Raw genomic sequence first — 21,894 nt, 5'->3', positions numbered from 1 at the left:
GCAGTAGTGTCTTAATTTTGAGTTGTTCCTCTCTCCAGGTGCAGCACCTTTACATCGTTGATAAGTCAAATCCGTCAAGCAAGAAACAGAATAACAGACGGTCTTATGCACGTCAAGGTGGGCGAGCGTCAGCCACGTCCTAATGCTGTTCCGCGACAACGTTTTGACTTGATATTAGGTGCAACCGGACAAAGGTAGCGAACTGACGGATTGTCTGTTGTGACACGTCTTTTAGATTCCGGTGGTTCTGAGGAGTTGTTGAAATGGTGCCAGAAACATACAGCGGGTTACGACAATGTGGATGTGAAAGATTTCACCAATTCCTGGAGGTCCGGGCTGGCTCTCTGCGCTTTGATCCACCGCTTCAGACCTCGGCTCATGTGAGTCGCTCGCCGGGAATGACAAAGTGCCGGCGATATGAGCGTCAAAGTGCTTTTTAACCCTCGCACAGTGACATGAGCTCCTTGAATGCGTCGGCTTGCGTCCGCAATCAGCAATTGGCCATCAGCGTCTTGGAGAAGGAGCTGGGCATCCCGCCTGTCATGTCTGCCGCTGACTTTGCCAACGGGGGGCAGATAGACAGACTGTCCATGGTCCTCTACCTCACGCAGATAAAAAACACCTTCACTGTGCTGACGCAAGGTAAACGTATGTGCATCTGCAAAACAAAAGTTATGAATACACTAATTTCTCGTGGATGAGACATTTGTTTTTCTTTCCCCCAAACAAATTCCCCAAAAATCGATAGAGAGCGTACTATACATAGGTACAACACAGCTGTCAAATGTTGCAGATCGTCCCTATTTTGTTACGGAAATCACTGGCTGTAAAGCCGATTGTTCAAATTGCTGGAAAACGAGCACAAATAGTCTGTAGATAATTTCGATATTTATGTTTGACAACACGCGCCATGGTTTGCCCTCCTGTGCCCGCTCATTCCGGCAAGTCAAGTCGATTTCTTTCGCCCTTAATCCCAAAAGAGTCGCTGAGGGCTTGACAGGCCCACAGTCGGCAAAGATTGAAGACATCCCCCAATTTAAAACCCCAGATCGGAGACGGGACAAGCCGCATTAAAACAGGCCTGGGTCTTTTCCTTTGGGCTTGTCCCTTTAGGGGTCGCCACAGTGCGTCATCCTTTTCCATGTCAGTCTCCTGCATCCTCCTCTCCAACACCAACTGCCCTCATGTCTTCCCTCACGACATCCATCAACCTTCTCTTTGGTCTTCCTCTCGCTCTCTTGCCTGGCAGTTCCATCCTCATCATCCTTCAACCAATATACTCACTCTCTCTCCTCCGGACAAAGTCTGCTCTCTCTAACTTTGTCTCCAAAACATTTAACCTTGGCTGTCCCTCTGATGAGCTAATTTCTAATGTTATCCAACCTGGTCAACTAACCTCAACATCTTCATTTCCGCTACCTCCAGCTCTGCTTCCTGTTGACTCTTCAGTGCCACTGTCTCTAATCCGTCCATCATGGCTGGCCTCACCACTGTTAAATAAACTTTGCCCTTCATCCAAGCAGAGACTCTTCTGTCACATTACACACCTGACACCTTCCTCCACCCGTTCCAACCTGCTTGGACCCGTTTCTTCACTTCCTGACCACACTCACCATTGCTCTGGGCGGTTGACCCCAAGTATTTCAAGTCCTCTACCCTTGCTATCTCTTCTCCCTGGAGCCTCACTCTTCCCCCACCACCCCTCTCATTCACGCACATATATTCTGTTTTACTTGGGCTAATCTTCATTCCTCTCCTTTCCAGTGCATGCCTCCACCTTTTTAATTGGTCCTCCACCTGCACACCACAGTGTCATCTGCAAACATCATGGTCCATGGGGATTCCAGTATAAACAGGCCTGCGTCTAAATGATCGAAATGGCAAGTGATGTCAACATTTCTCCTGCGGTAGCAGCTCTAATATCCATGAGTAGTAGGGCATTCCAGAGTACTGGAGCCCGAGTCGACGACGTTCTCTCACAGTTCATTTCCCTTCAAAGAGCGCTCGCCACTACCGAGGGGTTTAGTTTTCCCTCCTCCCGGGGGGGGGCTCGCTGGCTTCCCCAGTCTAAGTTGAAGAGAGCCTAAATGCCGGCTGAACCCGTGTCTCCCTGCGGTTCCGAGCGCCGAATTGAAGCATATTACCGCGACGGATTTGTTAAAGGTTGACGGTCCATGTGTCCGGCAATTCACTAGCTAGCTCGCCGCCGCCTTCATCAACGCGTGAGCCTGTACTCCCCGTTTGTGTGTGTGCAAACCATAAAAAGATAAATTAATAAAGTATAATAAATAATTTAAAGAAGCGGGTTGCTACAGAAAGTGGACGTGGGCGAGAATAAAAGCTTGCTTCCCTTCATTTGAATGTAACCGGCGAATGTAAGATTTTGGCCACAAGCCTCGCTTTTTCATCCACAGACACATTAGAATTTATAAATATGTAGTGTTGTTGTAAAACACAATATTTGATGCTTCGTATACAATATGTCTATGGCTTGGGGGCGGCGTGGCGGCCGTTCTGTCTCCATCCATCCATCAATTTTCTTCCGCTTATCCGAGGTCGGGTTGCGGGGGCAGTAGCTTTAATAGGGACACCCAGACTTCGCTCTCCCCAGCAACTTCATCCAGCTCTTCCGGGGGGATCCTGAGGCGCTCCTAGGCCAGCCGAAAGATGTAGTCTCTCCAGCGTGTCCTGGGTCGTCCCCGGGATCTCCTCCCGGTGGGACGTGCCCGGAACACCTCACCATGAGGTGTCCGGGAGGCATCCGAAACAGTTGCGACATCGGACCGGCATCTTCCCCCACCATCGGAGCCAACTCACCAGCGGGTGGTGATCAGGTGACCGCTCCGCCCATCTCTTCACCAGAGTGTCCAAGACATGCGGCCGCAAGTCCGATGACACGACCACAAAGTCGATCATCGAACTTTGACCTAGGGTGTCCTGGTGCCAAGTTCACGTGTGGACACCCTTATGCTTGAACATGGACAATCCGTGATGAGCACAGAAGTCCAATAACAGAACACCGCTCGGGTTCTGATCGGGGGGGCCGTTCCTCCCAATCACGCCCTTCCAGGTCTCACTGTCATTGCCCACGTGAGCATTGAAGTCCCCCAGCAGAACGATGGAGTCCCCAACGGGAGCGCTCTCCAGCACCCCCTCCAAGGACTCCAAAAAGGGTGGGTACTCTGAACTGCTGTTTGGTGAATACGCACAAACAACAGTCAGCACCCGTCCCCCCACCCGAAGGCGGAGGGAGGCTACCCTCTCGTCCACCGGGGTGAACCCCAATGTACAGGCGCCAAGCCGGGGGGCAATAAGTATACCCACACCTGCTCAGCGCCTCTAACCGTGGGCAACTCTATAGTGGAAGAGAGTCCAACCCCTCTTGAGAGGACAGGTACCAGAGCCCAAGCTGTTTGTGGAGGCGAGCACGACTATACCTAGTCGTAACATTTCAACCTCACACTCCAGCTCGGGCTCCTTCCCTGCCAGAGAGGTGACATTCCACGTCCCAAGAGCCAGCTTCTGTAGCCGGGGATCAGATCGCCAAGGTCCCCGCCTTCGGCCAGCGCCCAGCTCGCACTGCACCCGACCCCTATGGCCCCTCCCACAGGTAGTGAGTGAGCCCATGGGAAGGGGGACCCACGTTACCCTTTCGGGCTGTGCCCGGCCGGGCCCCACGGCTGCAGGCTCAGCCACCAGGCGCTCGCCGTCAAGCCCCACCTTCAGGCCTGGCTCCAGAGGGGGGCCGTTCTGTCTCGCTGGCCTAAAACCTGGACATGTATTTTTAGCGTGAGTGAAAGCTTATCTGCATTTTGATTGGCTAAATGATGCGCAGTTGGCGGGAACTACTTTTTCAGTGTGTGATGCATAAGTCAGTCACTCAGTCTTAGTCTGGAGACACAATGGCAGAGCGGAAAGCAGGGCTGTCAAAATCATTTTTTTGTCACGGGCCACATTGTCGTGACGGCCGTTATGACAGAGAAATGTCATATTAATACGGAACAACAAATTGATGGATAACTAGTTTTTTTTAAATCAGAAATCAAGGCTAATTGGCCAAGTTGCAATAAAAATGGGTTTGGTAAAAACTATTTATATTTCATGTTCAAACTGATCAACTTGATTGTTTTTAGCAAATAACCATTAACTTTGAATTTAATTTTTTTAACACGTTCCAAAAAAGTTGGGACAGGTGGCAAAACAAACTGAGAAAGTTGAGGAATGCTCATCAAACACCTGTTTGGGGCATCCCACAGGTGAACAGGCTCATTGGGAACAGGTGGGGGCCATGGTTGGGTAGAAAAGGAGCTTCCCTCAATTGCTCAGTCATTCACAAGCAAAGATGGGGCGAGGTTCACCTCTTGTGAGAAAATAGTCCAACAGTTTAAGGACAATGTTCCTCAACGTACAATTGCAAGGAATTTAGGGATTTCATCATCTACGGTCCATAATATCATCAAAAGGTTCAGAGAATCTGGAGAAATCACTGCATGGAAGCGGCAAGGCCGAAAACCAACATTGCGTGCCCGTGACCTTCGATCCCTCAGGCGGCACTGCATCAAAAACCGATATCAATGTGTAAAGGATATCACCACATGGGCTCAGGCGCTACATCCGTAAGTGCAACTTGAAACTCTACTATGCAAAGCAAAAGCTATTTATCAAGAACACCCAGAAACGCCGCCGGCTTCTCTGGGCCCGAGCGCATCTAAGATGGACCGACGCAAAGTGGAAAAGTGTTCTGTAGCCCGACGAGTCCGCAGTTCAAATTTTTTGGGGAAATTGTGGACGTCGTGTCCTCCGGGCCAAAGAAGCCAGCATCTGTGATGGTATGGGGCTTTGTTAGTGCCCATGGCATGGGTAACTTACACATCTGTGAAGGCACCATTCATGCTGAAAGGTACATACAGGTTTTGGAGAAACATATGCTGCCATCCAAGCAATGTCTTTTTCATGGACGCCCCATCTTATTTCAGCAAGACAATGCCAAACCACATTCTGCACGTGTTACAACAGCGTGGCTTTGTAGTAAAAGAGTGCGGGTACTAGACTGGCCTGCCTGCAGTCTAGACCTCGTCTCCCATCGAAAATGTGTGGCGCATTATGAAGCGTATAATACGACAACGGAGACCCCGGACTGTTGAACAGCTGAAGCTGTACATCGAGCAAGAATGGGAAAGAATTCCACGTACAAAGCTTCAATAATTAGTGTCCTCAGTTCCCAAATGTTGTTCAAAGAAAAGGTGATGTAACACAGTGGTAAACGTGACCCTGTCCAAGTTTTCTTGGAACGTGTTGCGGCCATAAAATTTTTAATTCATGATTTGCTAAAAACAATAAAGTGTATCAGTTTGAACATTAAGTATCTTGTCTTTGTAGTGTATTCAATTCAATATAGGTTGAACATGATTTGCAAATGATTTTATTCTGTTTTTATTTGTTTAACACAACGTCCCAACTTCATTGGAATTGGGGTTGTATTTACAATCAACTTAATTTGCTTTGACTGTTGAATTATTATACTAAAGGTAGGTAGTAAGTGCCCCAAGATGTAAATCCTTGTTTGGACTGTCAATACATTCGATATGATTGAAGAGAAGTGCTGAAAAGGTGCAAAGACTGCGACCAATCTCGGCTCACTGCCACTCATCCTCCGGTCAGGCGCTGAAACGCGCATCGAAGGGACGCTGTCTCTTTAAGAGGCGATTACCCATAATTCCTTGAGCTCAAGCGCTGTGTTCAGCTGCGGCTGCCGCCAGCGTTCCTCCGTGCTGCTCCGCAGCCCGAGGATTAATTTTGGCAGCGCGACGGGCGTCGTCACTGTGAATGGTTCCAGCCGCGGCTGAGGCCAGATGGGCGCGCCGCGCGCCCTCCCTCCGCGGACGCCGGGCGGCCGTCGTTCGCCGGTAACCTCGCGTGAGTTTTTGTGCGAAGGGGTCCGCTGGGAGGCCTTTTGTGAGAAGAGCATGAATCGCCGTCGGAAGATTTCACACAGTCCTCAGGTGTGCAGTGTCGCGAGTAGGCCGACCTCCGAACGTGGTGTGAAATGATGCTCGCCTCACGCCTTCTTGTTTCTCGTGGCCGCCTTTCAGCTCCAGAGCCCAAAGGCTTCCTGACTTCGTCCCAGCCTCTTCCTCTCTCGCGGACGCGCTCGGCGATCTTCTTCCTCAGCACGCTCAAGCGCAACTCTCTGCAAAGACGCAAGGTACGACGCACGCACGCACGCACACCCAAAGCCGGCGGGATTCGGCCGAAGAGGAAACCGCCGAGTCCTGACCTTCAGTCTGACTCGCGTTTTGAGTTGCTCCTGAATCCTTAACGTGTGTTTGATAGTTGATTTCATCTGCAGGAGAAAGTGGCAGCCGAAAAGGAGCAAACGAGTGAAAACGAGAGAAGGATGGTAGAGGAGGACTGTGTAAGTTTTTATTCACTAATCACATTTTGCTTTGGGAGCTTCCGAAACCAAAAGAGCTCATACAAACTACGTCATCTGCCGAAATTCTGGTCCTGCCCTTACTGACTGAAGTAGTATTTTCCTTTTTTCATGTTGTTTTCGTTTTTTTTAATAGAAGCACAAGAATGTTTTCAAGCACGTCTGTGGCTGAGACAAAATGATTTCCTGCACAGGTGTCACACTCGAGGCCTGTGGGCCAGATCTGGCCCCCCGGGTCCTTGAATGGGGCCCCCTGCCATAAAACTACTTATCCATCATAAAAATGAAAATAATGAAATGAACCGGCAAAAATGTAATACCATCCCTCCCAGAATGTAACTGCCTAATACGCTAGCCGCACGCATGGTCTGTTAACAAATACAATGCGCCTCAGCCTCTGCCTCGCGGACGTGATGGCGAGTAATATGTTTTGATGTACTCTGAAGCACCTTGCTGTTTCCAATGCGTATTCATTCCTTTCCCCTCTATTGATGTCGATACAGATTAGCCTTTATTCTGGCCCATTTCCTCTCTTTGTATTATTACAATATAGCTGCAGTGGCCTGGGCAAGACCCTTCTTCTTCCTTCGCTTGACAATTGTGCTACGTTGTTCGTGGTTCAATGAAATCCTACGTGGCACCTGAAACGTTTCTCAATAAGAACACCAGGTGTTAGTCGGCGAGAGTAATTTGTTTGCGATTGTCCAGTCGGGCATACTCGGCCGCGTCGCTCGGCGTGCGGCAGACTTTAAAGCCAACGTACGTAACAGGAGGTGATTTTTGGTGTACTGTTCCACCCCGAGCAATTAAATCCAGTGTTTATGTGTTGTCACCGTGAGAACCCTTGGGGGCGATCATGACTGACGTGGCCCGCGATGAAAACACGTTTGACACCCCAGATGTACTGAATTTGTGTTCATTCAAACATCAAAGATGAATAATCACCACAATTCTTTGCAGATTGCTATTTTACGTCAGTGCAAGCAGACAAATGTAGCACATCCATCCATTTTCTACCGCTTATCCGAGGTCGGGTCGCGGGGACAGTAGCTTTAGCAGGGATGCCCAGACGTCCCTCTCCCCAGCCACGTTCCCAGGCCAGCCGAAGGACGTAGTCTCTCCAGCGTGTCCTGGGTCGTCCCCGGGGTCTCCTCCCGGTGGGACGTGCCCGGAACACCTCACCGGGGAGGCGTCTGGGAGGCATCCGAATCAGATGCCCCAGATGCTCCTCATCTGCTCCTCATCTGGCTCCTCTCGATATGGAGGAGCAGCGGCTCTACTCTGAGATCCTCCCGGATGACCGAACGAGTCCGACTTCGTGCCGGATATGCGGACCAAACTCTGACTCCGGTCGTACAGGGACCGAACAGCCCGTATCAGGGGGTTCGGTACCCCATACTCCCGAAGCACCCTCCACAGTACTCCCCGAGGGACACGGTCGAACGCCTTCTCCAAGTCCACAAAACACATGTAGACTGGTTGAGCGAACTCCCATGGACCCTCGAGAACCCTGCCGACGGTGTACAGCTGGTCCACTGTTCCACGGCCAGGACGACCCCTTCTTAAAAAGGGGGAACACACCTCAGTCTGTCAATCCAGAGGCACTGTCCGCGATGTTGCAGAGGCGTGTCAACTAGGACAGCCCCACAACATCCAGAGCCTTTAGGAACTCCGTGCGAATCTCATCCACCCCCAGGGCCCTGCCACCGAGGAGCTTTTTAACTACCTTGGTGACCTCAAACTCAGAGATAGGAGAGCCCGCCTCAGAGACCCCACACTCTGCTTCCTCATGGTAAGGCGTGTCGGTGGAATTGAGGAGTTCTTCGAAGTATTCTCCCCACCGGCTCACGTCCCGCGTCGAGGTCAGCCGTCCGGAAGTCTTTCTCCATGGCCTCACCGAACTCCTCCCATACCCGGGTTTTTGCTTCAGCGACCACCAGAGCTGCATTCCGCTTGGCCAGCCAGCACCCATCAGCTGCCTCAGGAGTCCCACAGGCCAAGAAGGCCCGATAGGACTCCTCCTTCAGCTTGACGGCATCCCTCACCGTTGCTGTTTTTTCGTGAACTGAGGTGAAATGTTTATTTTCTGTTGCTGCTTAGCTTCCATCTGCCTTCTGACCCCCTCCCTCAGGCGGTGCCCCTCATCCCCTCTGATCCCGAACCCCCGGCGGCCCATCTCCAGCCCGAGCCCGCTTGCGTGTCGCAGGCCGACAGCGAGGCGTGCTACTTCTGCGGCGGCAAGGTCTACGTGCTGGAGCGCATCAGCGCCGAGGGCAAGTTCTTCCATCGCGGCTGTTTCGCCTGCCGTCGCTGTGGCGCCACGCTGCGACTCGGAGACTACGCCTTCCATCGGGCCACGGGTGACTGCCCCGATGCCTCACAATACTTCCTGTACACATTTGGATGGAACACATTGCTGGCTGTCGGATGCACTGAGCCCTCCTTCAGCCGGAAGGCATACGGAGTCCAGCCCTACCCGCTATAGATGAGAATTTTTGTTTATAGAGACTAGAATTAGGAAAAGAATGAGTAGTTTTACCCCTCTTACAAGCTTCAAACACGTTTAAATGTATTAAAACACGTCTTTGAAACGCATTGTGTAAATACAGTACACTGTATATATTTGAACACACAGAACATGGCAAGCCTTTCATAATTTGGGTTTTGAGGACTTTTTCTGCAACGACAGGATCTGACTCGTGGGCGGTGGTAGCGTCTGGGAAGTCTCGCTAGCATCCCCTGTAGTGACTGAGACATCAACACAATATTAATATGTGTGAAGAGTTTAAACGAAACAATTCTTCCTCAATTATATTTTGTCTGGTTCAACAACTCCTTGAAAATTGATCTTTAAAATAAATAGAAAAAATAAATTATTTTCCCCTTGCCTAAAGAATAATAAGAACACAAAAGATATTTACTTGCTAGAATGAAATGATGCTTCTGCCCACTCCTCGTGGACATTTCTTTGGAGGTTGTCTTTGTCAGTTGCTCCAACAAAATAAAATGAAGAGAAAAGATAAGTGACTTCAACTGCTTACGGTTTTTCAACTGTGCCTTCAGGGAGCTTTTACTGCGAGCTTCACTCAGAAGAGCCGGAAGACACGGCTGCAATATCTTCTCTGAAGGTGGGTCACGGAACGCAACACATGCAAAGTCCTGTGTTTTCTTTCTGCCCTGGTCAGCCACGTGATTGTCGTCTTTCACCTCAGTCGACTAAAGAGCCATTTTCTTGTGCTCTTTCTTCGCCTCAGATTTCACAATTTTCTCATTTGCAATCAGTGACAAATTCTCGACCGACCGTCCGGCCACAATTCTGACTATTTTTGTTAACCCACTTATTTACACGCTTTTATTAGGGTGCGGTGCAGTTGTACACCTTTGCAAATTCTAAACAGCGCAATGAACAGACGGCGTTGCCTTGAGATGCAAATCACCCGATTTACAATCTTATTCAGGTGCTCAATAGTAGAGTCGGGTTCTCTGCGTTTTACCCATCACAGTGAACACATACACATGTTAGTGGAGCACACCGGAGCAGGGGGCAGCCCGGGGAGTGTTTCGGGGTATCAGTGTCTTGCTCAAGGACACCGCAGCCGTGAGTCCGGGGGATGTCGGCGGATGGTCCGGTCGGATCTTGAACCGAGGTTAACCACTGGGCCACGGCTGCCCGAAACGGTCAAGCTGCATTGGCTGGGAATCGGAGCCGGGCCTCCCGCGTGGCAGGTGAGAATTCTACCACTGACCACCGATGTTTTGGGGGACAACACTGTTCCGTTTGGATCCGGGGCGACAGCTGGTCGTCCGGGGCCCCGGCAGCCCTCCCTTCCTATTTTTTTGGGGTGGAGGAAGGACTCGCGCACTGGTCCCGGATGCTCAGTCCCCCGGTCGTCACGAGGGTCAAACCGAGAATCCCACTTCTGACACCAAGTTTGTTTTGGAAATATTTTCAGGAAACAAGCTTGTCTTTTGTCATTTGAATGAAATCTTTGCAAAGAGAGAGGGAAGACAGAAGATGACACAGCTCCCGGCAGCTGCCGCCCTCCGCTCTGAAGCGCACGGCAGCAGACACCAGCAGTTATTCAAAAAGGGGGCGGGGTCACTCAGGGATGGCTTTTCTTATCTGGGTCTTCACAAAAAGGGGGCCTGCTACACAGCGCATTCCACTGAAGGAGGATGAGGAAAAAAGAAAAACAAGCGCTGAGCTACATTTTCAAAGTTACACAGGAATTATGGAGAATTCTGGAACAATAAAAGCATACAAGTTACTGGATAGGAGTAATTGTGCCACTACACTGTTCACCTGTGGAATGTTCCGGTCAGGTGTTTTTTCAGCATTCCTGAACTTTCCCAGCTTTTACGGAACTTGTTGCAAGCATCAAATTAAAAAAATGAGACAATTTGCGAAAAAATAAAAAGCGTTTGACAGTGTGTATGAGATGGTATTAGTGTATTCAATTGAATATTGGTTGATATTTTCTTATTCTTTTCATATTCTGTTATACACAACATACCAACTTTATTGGAATTGGTGTTTGTATAATTAGAATATTGCTCGGAGTGCCCAGGGCAATCGGTTTCTTGACAATTGTGCCATGTTGTTTTTGGTTCAGTCAAATAATACCGTATATGTGGCACCTCGAAAGGTTTCCTCCTTAAGAACAGCAGAGGCTGTAATTTGTATGCGATTGTCCAGATCAATCGTGTTGGGTTGCATCTCTTTCCCACTGAACGGCCTCAATTGTTCTGCCTTTCTGATTGACCCGTTTCCTTCTTGCCACACACACGCAACGACTGAGTGCGGACGGCATGACTTTTTCTTTCTTGTCGATGCCTTTTCTCCCTACAGGACAGGAAAGGAAATGAGGCCGGAAAGGCAGAGCTTTCCCGCGAAGCTTACGCGTTATCCCCGTCCGATGACGAGTACGAGCGCACGCTAGACCGCCTTCCTCCGAGATCGCCGCCTTCTGCCGGACGAGGCGACGGCAAACAAGAACATCCCTCTGATGCTGACCGGCGTGCACGCGTTGAGGAGAGTGACAGACAACCGCCGGCCTCCACCCGCCGCCCTCTCCCCAAGCCCCGCCTCTCTCTGCAGACCGCCCCCGAGCCCCGGTCCGTTCCTCTGGCCGTGAAGCCACGCACGGTACATCTTCTAATCCCCTCGAGTCCAAAAATCAGTCCACCTCCCGCTCCCGTGCGAGAGACACCCGAGGCCGCGCCCGACTCGCGTCCCAAACAGCCGCTGCGCAAACTGAAGTTGAGCGATAAGGAGAAGAACCAGCTGGTAAATCTTCTGACCTTCCCCACCGACTCTGATTCCGAGACCCCCGGCGGCTCTTCGTCCTGCTCCTCCTCGTCCGTGACGGCGCGACGACCGAGTCCTCCCAAAGCGGAGGACGGACAAGAAGAGGAGGGCTACTGGAGCGGCGGAGCGGCCGGTCACGTCCGGGAACAGAGGAACAGGCGCTGCTTCCGTAGGAAGGAGATGCCCGCTGGGCAGCCCAGAGTACGATCCAAGTTCTCCCCCTGGAATCTTTCCTCGCCCAGGATCAGCAGAGACGCACGACTCACTGTTCATCAGCCCGGGAGAGTGGGTGAGTAAAGGTCCCGTGAGCTCTCGTGTAGTCTTGCGACCGTGATTATTCATCCATCCATTTTCTGAGCCGCTTCTCCTCACAAAGGTTGCGGGAGTGCTGGAGCCTATCCCAGCAATCATCGGGCAGGCACATATAAACAAACAACCATTGGCACTCACATTCACACCTATGTGCAATTCAGAGTGTTTTTGGGATGCGGGCGGAAACCGGAGTGCCCGGAGAAAACCCACGCGGGCACTGGGAGAACATGCAAACTCGCTGTGATCATTTTTTCCACACAGACTCTTTCTGCCGGCTGACGTCGAAATAAGTTGGCGCGGTTAAAAAAGTTTGGGATGATTTCACACTTAAAAAGAAGATGAAGTGCTATGTGTCTCCTGCAAAGCAGACTTGAACAGTATTAACTAATTTAATATAGCCTACCACTTCTCATGACAGACAGCGTGTTGTGATTCCCCCACAGCTTGTCAAGGATGAACACAGCCGCCGGTGCACTTTCAATCACTTTCTTCAAAAAACATAAACATGTAATCAGGACTTTTATACACATAGAGCTGCTATGGACGCTCACCCAGAGACTGGCTAACAGTTAGCCAGTTAAGCTAGCCAACGCTACACTCTCATTGGCTGACTCCCATGTCGATCAACAGGCTGAGTTTGGCTCGCTGCCCAACTGGAGGTGTTTTTTTTTTTTTACGGCCGTGACAACAGCACTCGGAGCAGCTCTGCGTGAAAAGGGGCATTGGAAGTTGTCGGCAAGAATTGCGAACAAACGAAATTTTTGCGTCTAATTCCCCCCACAGAAACTACCTTCAGACACGTTCCCGGCGCCTCGGAAGAGTCCGTCGACGGAGACGAGGACGATGACGACGAGACGTTCGAACAGGAAGACTTTGACTTATTGGACGAGAAGGCAAGGAGGACATTTGAAATGTCACAGTCGACACGCGCTCACCGCGATGGCTTTGCAGTTTCAGACACTAGCGGCCAACCCGGCCGAGGCGGAGAAGTTGGAAGTGATGAAGATGAGGACGCTGGAGCGGCGAGCCAAGATGAGCGAGTTACAGCGACTCCGCCAAGCTCAGGTGAGCGTGACACACTCGTGTCTGTCATGTTCTTGTCGATTCTAGCACCGTGATCCTCAAAAGCCCGGGAGTAAAGTAAAGTTGAGCTGATACATTTGCATCTTCAACAACTGTTTTCAACTCATTCATTGTTGCTGACATTGAACTCGTTTACCGCCACCAGCGGATATATTTGTATATTTGATAGGATGGGCCATATTTGATCAATATTGGCCAAGATGAAAAGACGCAGTTTTGGCAATATTCTTCATGTGCTTTTGAAAGGAGTATCTCAGTGATGCATTTGATATGATTGTCATTCATTCATCTTCCGTTCCGCTTATACTCACAAGGGTCGCGGTCGTGCTGGAGCCTATCTTCGGGCGAAAGGCGGGGTACACCCTGAACTGGTCGCCAGCCAATCGCGGGGCACATATAAGCAAACAACCATTCGCACTTGGCTGGTTTAAGTCCTGTTTAGAGAACAAGGACTACTTTGTTTCAATTGGTAACTTTTAAGTCTAAGCAGACAAAAATCACGTGGAGGTCCTCAAGGCTCCATCCTCCGCCCTCTACCATTTAACATCTATATGCTCCCCTTAGCTAAGATAAGAGAAAACAACAATAATATAAGTTACCACAGCTATGCAAACGGTACACAATTACACATCTGTTTCATCAGGTATCTATGGTCTATCTATACAGACAGTGACTAAAATGCATTGAGTAGTTAAATGAATGAATATCCTAGAATTTCCTACAGTTGAACAAGGACAAAACAGAGTTTTGGAACTGAGGAGATTGGAAGTGTTCAGACAGCTGGATTCATTAAACCTTAAAACCACAGAAGAGGTGTAGTTATGGGCTCAGACCTCAATCTTGAAGCATATTAAGACAAATACAAAGTCAGTCTACTATCATTTAAAAACCATATCTAGGATAAAAAAAGACTCTCAACAGGACCTAGCAAAACTTGTCCATGCATTTGTCTTTAGTAGGCTTGATTCTGGCAACAGTATGTTTCTAGAATTGACAAAAAAAAATAGTCTGTCAAACATCTGCAGCTAAATGTAAAGCGCCGCTGCTCAAGTCCTAACAAAACTAAGAAAATGGACAGTGTCACACCAGTCCTGATATCCCTCCACGGGCTACTTGTCTGTCAGAGGATAGATGTTAAAATACACCTGAAAATGCTTTAGGGCCAAATTACATCAGAGACCTCCTCTGTGAATCTGAACCGTCCAGAACATTGAGGTCTTCTGAGACAGGTCTGCTCTTCGGTCCTGGTGTAAGAACTAAACATGGAGAAGCAGCTTTTAGTTTTTATGCCCCCCATATTTGGAAAAAACACCCAGAAAAACTGTCGATCAGTTTAGACACTGAGTTTATTTAAATCAAGATTGGAAACAAAGCTGTTCAATATTGCTTTTAAGTAGATTTCATTTCATCATAAGATTTAATTAAGTAGATTTCAACCCTGCATATTGTTCGAGTCTGTTTTCCGAGTCCGTGAAGGTAACGGGACACGTGTACGGGAAGCGTGGGAGCTGGACGTTGGGAAAACATGGTGCTTGGAGTATTTTATAGGCAGTACTTGATGTAAAACGTTGTCGAACCACTGCTCTTGTTTATTGACGGTTGTTTTTTTTCCATTTGTTTCTCGCAGTCAATCCAGAGACGGCTAGAAGAGATCGAGGTGACCTTCCGAGATTTGGAGCAGAAAGGCGTCGTGCTCGAACGAACTCTACAAGGGGAAACTCGTAAGAACCAACCTGACGCGAGACTTTTTACATGTGCAGTTATGCTCAGCCAACTTCCACATTCGGTTAAACGGGTCGGAGCACTTCCTTCAGTTTCAGGTGACTGGCGCAGCCCGAAGGCGGAAGACTCTGAGAAAGCGACTGGACAAATATTAACTCAAAGTAAAAAAGGTCCAGATAAAAACAAACTCGAGCGCCAGTCTGTCGTCCAAGAACCTTTTTTCAAGTGTTCGAGCCTGATAAAATCGGACGCCCACGGCGCTCTGATAGCAGGGGTCCGCCGCGTTGACAGCCATCTGTCTGTGCCCATCAAAGTCAGCGGTGACATACACCAACAATCGTACTAAAACTTCATAAACGCTAACACCTGTGTTGTGCCATCTTCCAAAAATGGTTTTCAAAGGTCAGCGATGCAGTCAACCTGGAAAACAGCTGACAAAACCTATGAAAATAGGTGGAAATTAATCATTTACCTGAGGTGGCTGCGCTCGACAAGGAGCATTACAGCAATGGATTCCAACACAAATTAATTTCACCTCACTATTTCACTTGTTGTCTTATCTTATAAATCTATCCGGATTTTGAATATAGGTGGCAATTACGCCTCGTGCTTGCTTGTGAGCCGACCGACTGTGTTAAGTAGTATGTGGAAAGCAGACCTGCCTCTGGCAGCTCAAGCATGGCATCGACAGAAATGTGGGCGGGCCAGAATCTGTTTGAAACCACCATAAATAAGCCTCAAATAAATACTTACTCTTTTGGGGGATTTCTTTCTGCAGGCAATGTTTTGAAGTCCAGAACTATGGAATAAGTGCCAATGTTCACTGCATTAGAGGGCTACTTTCATGGCTGTGCTTTTCTGAAATGCCTTCTAGTTTCATTTGAATCCTATTCATTCACTGCCAGTCCTCCAAGTTAACATGGCAGTGAATGAGTTAAAAATAACATCTTGCGCATCCTTCGTTTTCTTTAACGATTGGTACACATCTTACAGCTTTATGAGCGCAATTGTAGAATAAATAAAAGTAGAGCTGCATTTCAAAACGAGCAAGCAAAGAAAAAGTAAAAGTGTTCAATTGAAGTGCTTAACTTGGATATTTAACTTCAAAAGCCGTCAATGGCAGCGAATGAATTCATTTCACAAAATAAAGAAAAGTTTTTTTCTCCTTTTTCTGTTCAGCATCTTGACATATAAATTAAGTCTCAAACTATTTTGCATATTTGATTGAACAAAGCTTTGTTCCAAGCGTTTTTGTTTTGTCTCATAATGGAATTTCACGTGCACTTTCGATCAGCGCTCCCAGTGGGAACTTAGTGGGAAGTACCGTATCAACAAAAATGTTCCATTTTTATTTGTTTTTTTTTAACCCGATCTTGAGCAGCTGACGATCACGTGATCGACTCCAATCGGAAAATCCTTAGTTTCAATGGGATTGCAGTGTGTAGTAGGGATATTTTAGGGTTTAAACTATATTGTAAAAACTAATGTTTTGATTACATCTTCCATGATGTATTTTGAATATTTTGTTTTTGTGTTCAAAGTTCACAATTAATTTAAAACGTCTTTTGAATACATTTCAAATATATTTCAATTGTGTGGAATGGCTATTTTTAAGGCTGGAACTATTCTTACTTTCTTTGATTCTTACTATTCTATTGCGGGTGGGCCTATAACGCAACCCCAGAGGGCGATCAGTGTATTTGTTGTTGGCCCGCTAAGGCGGTGCCCTGTGCAAGTGGTTGTCAAGTGTCATCACAACCGGGACTCGCATTTTCCACATTCAAGATAAGCTGTGACCCACTTTTACAAAAGTTAAGAACAATAAGGAAAATGCATTGTTCAAACTTAGCCTTTGGGAACATGTGTATAGCATATTTTTAATTGCAACTACACATACTTATTTGTTAAAAGGGCCTTCCAGAGAACCTTATTTAAAAAACAGGATGAACGTTAAAACTGCGTGTACAAAAATGAATATAGGTAAACGAATCCTCTTAATTACACAAAATCCACAAAAGTTCACTTAAATCTCTTTCGGAAAGTCACTCACCCAAAGTAATAACGTTTCTGACACATGCTTGTCAAAATAATGTTCTTTTCCAAATAAAAGGCAAGTCCCACCTGCGATGCAGGCCAAATATTTCAATATTTCACATGCAAGTTCCGCTCTTACGGCCACGATGTAGCGCAAATTTGTACGGTCGAACCGCGGACTAGTCTATTACTAAGCTTCGCCAACGCAGACATGAAGTCATCATTAGTGTAAATATTTGTAGGGAAAAAACATGTAGGCCATAAATGTAAAAGAATCTAGTGAAAAAGAGCATACCTTGTCGTGCCGCGTGACCGCCTATTCTTACGTCGCCCGGCAAAATAGTTCAATACTCGCCATTGGTAACCTCAGAACTTCGTAAACCCAGGACCCCTTTTGATTTTTTTTTTTTTCCCCCCTTACCTGTCCGTGACCCGCTCTGGGGTTGTGACCCACTAGCTGAGAACTGCGGCTCTTTACCTGTGTAATATACTGTATATCATATCATCTTTCTTCATTGATATGAAATGATATTTTCCGCTTCCAGAGATGGAAAGCTCCCCCGACATGATCGAATGTTGGATCCAGCTCGTCCACGAGAAGAACGCCTTGGTCTCTGAGGAGTCTGACCTGATGGTGGCGTAAGTGTGCGCCTTAGCTCACGGGACCGCTGCTGTCGTCGCTACGGCTGCAGTCGAGCCCGTTGTTGTCTCGTCCTGTTTGCTTCACCTCTCTTTCCGCTCTGTCTTCATCTCACCCCAACTGGCCGAGACAGACGCTTGCTCATAAGGCCTGCTGCACATACATCTCCTTGCATCAGTTTTTTAATTTCTTGTTTTATCCTCTTTGATGTCCTTTTATCGGGTTTGCATGATAATTTGGGTTGGAAATTCTAAAAAGCTATTGGACTGTTGAAAAAAGTCGAAAAACTACTGTAGACAGTGTCAAAGCGGACTTTATGGTCTCGTGCGCAAGCTCTTCTCAAAGGAAGCTCATGGCTGCTGTTATGGGCCTTTGCGTTTCAGGTAGTTGTGATTTACGTCCGCTTCTTGATTGGCTACATTGAGTTGCACGTCACAGTTCACCGACAAGTCGTCTTTCCCCACACACGAAGAGTTTTGGTTGTAAATATTGAACACGTTTCATATTTAAGATTGTCGGCTCCGAATAGTAATAGTAATTAACAGGGTGCAATTCACTCATAACGCACCTCAGACTGCAGGATAATTTTTATGGGGCAATCTTAAAGGATGTAAGATAATCTGACTTGATGCATTCTCGGAGCCAAATCGTGACCAAAAGAGCCCGATGATCTATGTGTGTGTGTGTGTGTGTGTGTGTAGCAGGCCTTTTGGGGGAGTGAGTCTTTGCTTGGTGTGGGTTTTCTTGAACGCACGACACGCTTGCTTCTTGACCTGCTCAATGTGTGAAGTGCCTCGAGGCAACGTCTCGTCTTTATTGCTGCTATCGACAGTCAGTAGAACAGACTTGACTCGGCCGGATCACACGTTGAGCCTTTTTTGCAAGTCCGCCCCGTTGTGCGTCACGTGCACGTTCAGCCGCATCCTTCACCGCTTGTGTGTCGGCGCTTCCCCCAGGTCTCGACAGCTGGAGCTCGAAGACAAGCAGAGCGCGCTGGAATTGGAGCTGAGGAAATACGTGGACTTGAACGGTGCGTACGTTGAGTATCGATGCGTATCTGCACGCGATCGTTGTAGGGCACGGCCGTCAAACTCGAGGCCCGCGGGCCACGTCTGGCCATCCGCTTTGTTTAAGTGGCTTGCCCAAATTCTTCTTCTGTTCAAAACTAAGTTGGGGCACTTGTAAGTTTAAGGTGCCACTTCATAATCTTTTCTTTTATTGTTAATTCAATTGACTTACTTGCATTTTTACTTTTACTTTTTACTGTATACGTGTATGTGGTTTGACTGTTCTTAGCGGCCCCCGACCAAAACTCTGAGGCAACTCTGCTGCTGTATTGTGTAACTTAACTTTTTTTGGCTTCCGTGTGACAGACCAGACACCAGAGCAGCAAGCGGAAGAGGAGCGCGTCCTGCAACAGATGATCGAGGTGGTGGACATGCGGGACTCCCTGGTGTCCTTCCTGGAAGAGAAGAGGCTGAAAGAGCTCCAAGAGGAGCGAGAGGTCCTCTCGCTCATGGAGGCCAAGCGGCGTTCCAAGGCTGGAGCTCAGGTTCAATGGCAGTAAAAAAAAAAAAAAAAAAAAAAAAACAATCACTAAAAACAACCAAACAAAAAAAGTCTCTTTCGGGCACATTCGCGCTTGAAACACAAATGCAAAGCCAAAGAAGACTCAACAGCGAGGAGACGAACAAACCAGCTTCCATCCACACCGGGGGGAGATGCCATGATGATGATGATGATGATGATGATGATACACAAAGGGCAGAACGTCATCGCACGGCGAAGGAGCTGACCTGGATTTGGCTTGTAAACAGGCCAAGACAAAGCAGCGTGAAATGAGGGCTTTGCAGATGAAGGATGATGAGATGGAGGCTTTGAAAAGATTCACATTGTTTTTGCTTCTTCTTCTGTTGCACACTGACTGACTGAGAAATAACACACATGCTTTGTTTGCTACGTGGTATGGTCAATAAAACTTGGGGGAGGGTGGAACAAAAAGGCTTTTCAGTCATTGGATGGGAGGGATTCTCTCATCATTTCATTATGTCGCCGTGACGTGACCCTCAATCCAGCTATCGAGTGGCCACGATCGAAACAAAAAAAGAGAGAAAAAGCCTTATTCATTGTTGCTGTTAGTCTAATTAAAAAAATATATATTTTTATTTTTCTCAACTCAACGTTATTTGTAGAGCACTTTAAAAAGAACAACAGCAGCTGTAATAAAGTACTGTACCTAATAAAGTACTATACATAAGACTGAGCACATGAATGGAATATGAATGAATGAATATGCTTTTCTCATGGAAGTATTCAAGAACCGCCCTTCAGGAACTTCCCAGCTACTCTGTGTTTCTACTGGAAAAAAAGAAATCCTTCCTCGGCCCGGGCGGAGGAACCGAACGCCCTGCGTAGTACGTCGTTCCTTGCGCAAACGAATCACTCATCGTACGAGTACATCGCTCCTTAGCGGATCACAAACGAACGGATCACTCTTCTGTTCTCCAGTCCATTAAATTCACTTAAGTCCCTCCCACGCATGCACGGCGCTGCCTCACGCTGGCTGCTCATTGGTCATTCGCTGAAGTGAGTGACAACACTGTCCATCCATCCATCCATTTTCTGTCGCTTATCCGAGGTCGGGTCGCGGTGGCAGTAGCTTTAGCAGGGACGTCCAGACTTCCCTCTCCCCAGCAAATTCCTCCAGGTCTTCCGAGGGGATCCCGAGGCGTTCCCAGGCCAGCCAAGAGACGTACGTGGGTCGTCCCCGTGATCTCCTCCCAGTGGGACGTGCCCGGAACACCTCGCCAGGGAGGCGTCCGGGCGGCATCCGAATCTGATGCCCCAGCCACCTCATCTGGCTCCTCTCAATGCGGAGGAGCAGCGGCTCTACTGTGAGATCCTCCCGGATGACAGAGCTTCTCACCCTGTCTCTAAGGGAGAGCCCGGACACCCTGCGGAGGAAACTCACTTCGGCCGCTTGTATCCGGGATCTTCTTCTTTCGGTCACGACCCACAGCTGGTGACCATGGGTGAGGGTAGGAACGTAGATTGACCGATAAATCGAGAGCTTCGCTTTTCGGCTTAGCTCCTTCTTTACCACAACGGACCGCTACAAAGTCCGCATCACTGCAGACGCCGCACCGAGCCACCTGTCGATCTCCCGTTCCATTCGTCCCTCACTTGTGAACAAGACCCCAAGATACTTGAACTCCTCCACTTGGGGCAGGATCTCCTCCCCGACTTGGAGAGGGCACGTCACCCTTTTCCGACTGAGGAGCAGGGCCTCAGATTTGGAGGTGCTGATTCTCATCCCGGCCGCTTCACACTCAGCTGCAAACCGCTCCAGTGAGAGTTGGAGATCACGGCTTGATGAAGCGAACAGAACTACATCATCTGCAAAAGGCATAGATGCAATTCTGAGGCCACCAAACTGGACCCCCTCTACGCCTTGGCTGCGCCTACAAATTCAGTCCATAAAAGTTATTAACAGAATCGGTGACAAAGGGCAGCCTTGGCAGTGTCCAACCCCCACCGGAAACAAGTCCAACTTACTGCCGGCAATGCGGACCAAGCTCTGACACCGGTCGTACAGGGACCGAACAGCCCGTATCAGTGGGTTCGTACCCCATACTCCCGAAGCACCCCCCACAGGACTCCCCGAACGCCTTCTCCAAGTCCACAAAACGCACGTAGACTGGTTGGGCGAACTCCCACGCATCCTCGAGGACCCTGCCGAAGGTGTAGAGTTGGTCCACTGTTCCACGGCCAGGACGAAAACCACACTGGTCCTCCTGAATCTGAGATTCGACTTCCCAATGGACCCTCTTCTCCAGCACCCCTGAACAGACCTTACCAGGGAGGCTGAGGATTGTGATTCCCCCTGTAGTTGGAACACACTCTCCGGTCAACCAGGACAGCCCCACAACATCCAGGGCCTTTAGGAACTCCGGGCGAATCTCATCCATCCCCGGGGCCTTGCCACCAAGGAGCTTTTTAACCACCTCGGTGACCTCAACGCCACAGATAGGAGAACCCGCCTCAGAGAACCCAGACTCTGCTTCCTCATGGGAAGGCGTGTCGGTGGAGTTGAGGAGGTCTTCGAAGTATTCTCCCCACCGACTCACAACGTCCCGAGTTGAGGTCAGCAGTGTTGATGCTGCACTGCTTCCCCTTCCTGAGACGCAGGATGGTGGACCAGAATTTCCTCGAAGCCGTCCAAAAGTCTTTTTCCATGGCCTCACCGAACTCCTCCCATGCCCAAGTTTTTGCTTCAGCGACCACCAAAGTTGCATTCTGCTTGGCCAGCCGGTACCCATCAGCTGCTTCAGGAGTCCCACAGGCCAAAAAGGCCCAATAGGA

General features: G+C 48.7%; 1 protein-coding gene across 4 annotated transcripts in view; it reads left to right on the top strand.

The window, feature by feature from the left end:
• The window catches only part of mical1 (microtubule associated monooxygenase, calponin and LIM domain containing 1), a 38,288-nt gene extending 18,755 nt beyond the window's left edge, over positions 1-19,533 (top strand). For 2 of the 4 annotated variants that reach the window (XM_061694355.1, XM_061694364.1), the window contains exons 12-25: positions 39-117; positions 236-380; positions 452-642; positions 6,093-6,205; positions 6,350-6,415; positions 8,565-8,793; positions 9,497-9,561; positions 11,283-12,030; positions 12,837-12,946; positions 13,005-13,118; positions 14,764-14,857; positions 17,438-17,531; positions 18,489-18,562; positions 18,906-19,533. In XM_061694355.1, coding sequence (XP_061550339.1) covers positions 39-117; positions 236-380; positions 452-642; positions 6,093-6,205; positions 6,350-6,415; positions 8,565-8,793; positions 9,497-9,561; positions 11,283-12,030; positions 12,837-12,946; positions 13,005-13,118; positions 14,764-14,857; positions 17,438-17,531; positions 18,489-18,562; positions 18,906-19,099 — 2,316 coding nt within the window. In that variant the 3' untranslated portion in view covers positions 19,100-19,533. The other 2 variants (XR_009769692.1, XM_061694372.1) reach the window with 2 other exon arrangements.
• Positions 19,534-21,894: the final 2,361 nt, after the last annotated feature.

Source organism: Phycodurus eques, chromosome 1 (assembly GCF_024500275.1).
Source record: "Phycodurus eques isolate BA_2022a chromosome 1, UOR_Pequ_1.1, whole genome shotgun sequence".
Lineage (NCBI taxonomy): Eukaryota > Metazoa > Chordata > Actinopteri > Syngnathiformes > Syngnathidae > Phycodurus > Phycodurus eques.
This window is presented reverse-complemented; position numbering and strand designations above follow the sequence as displayed.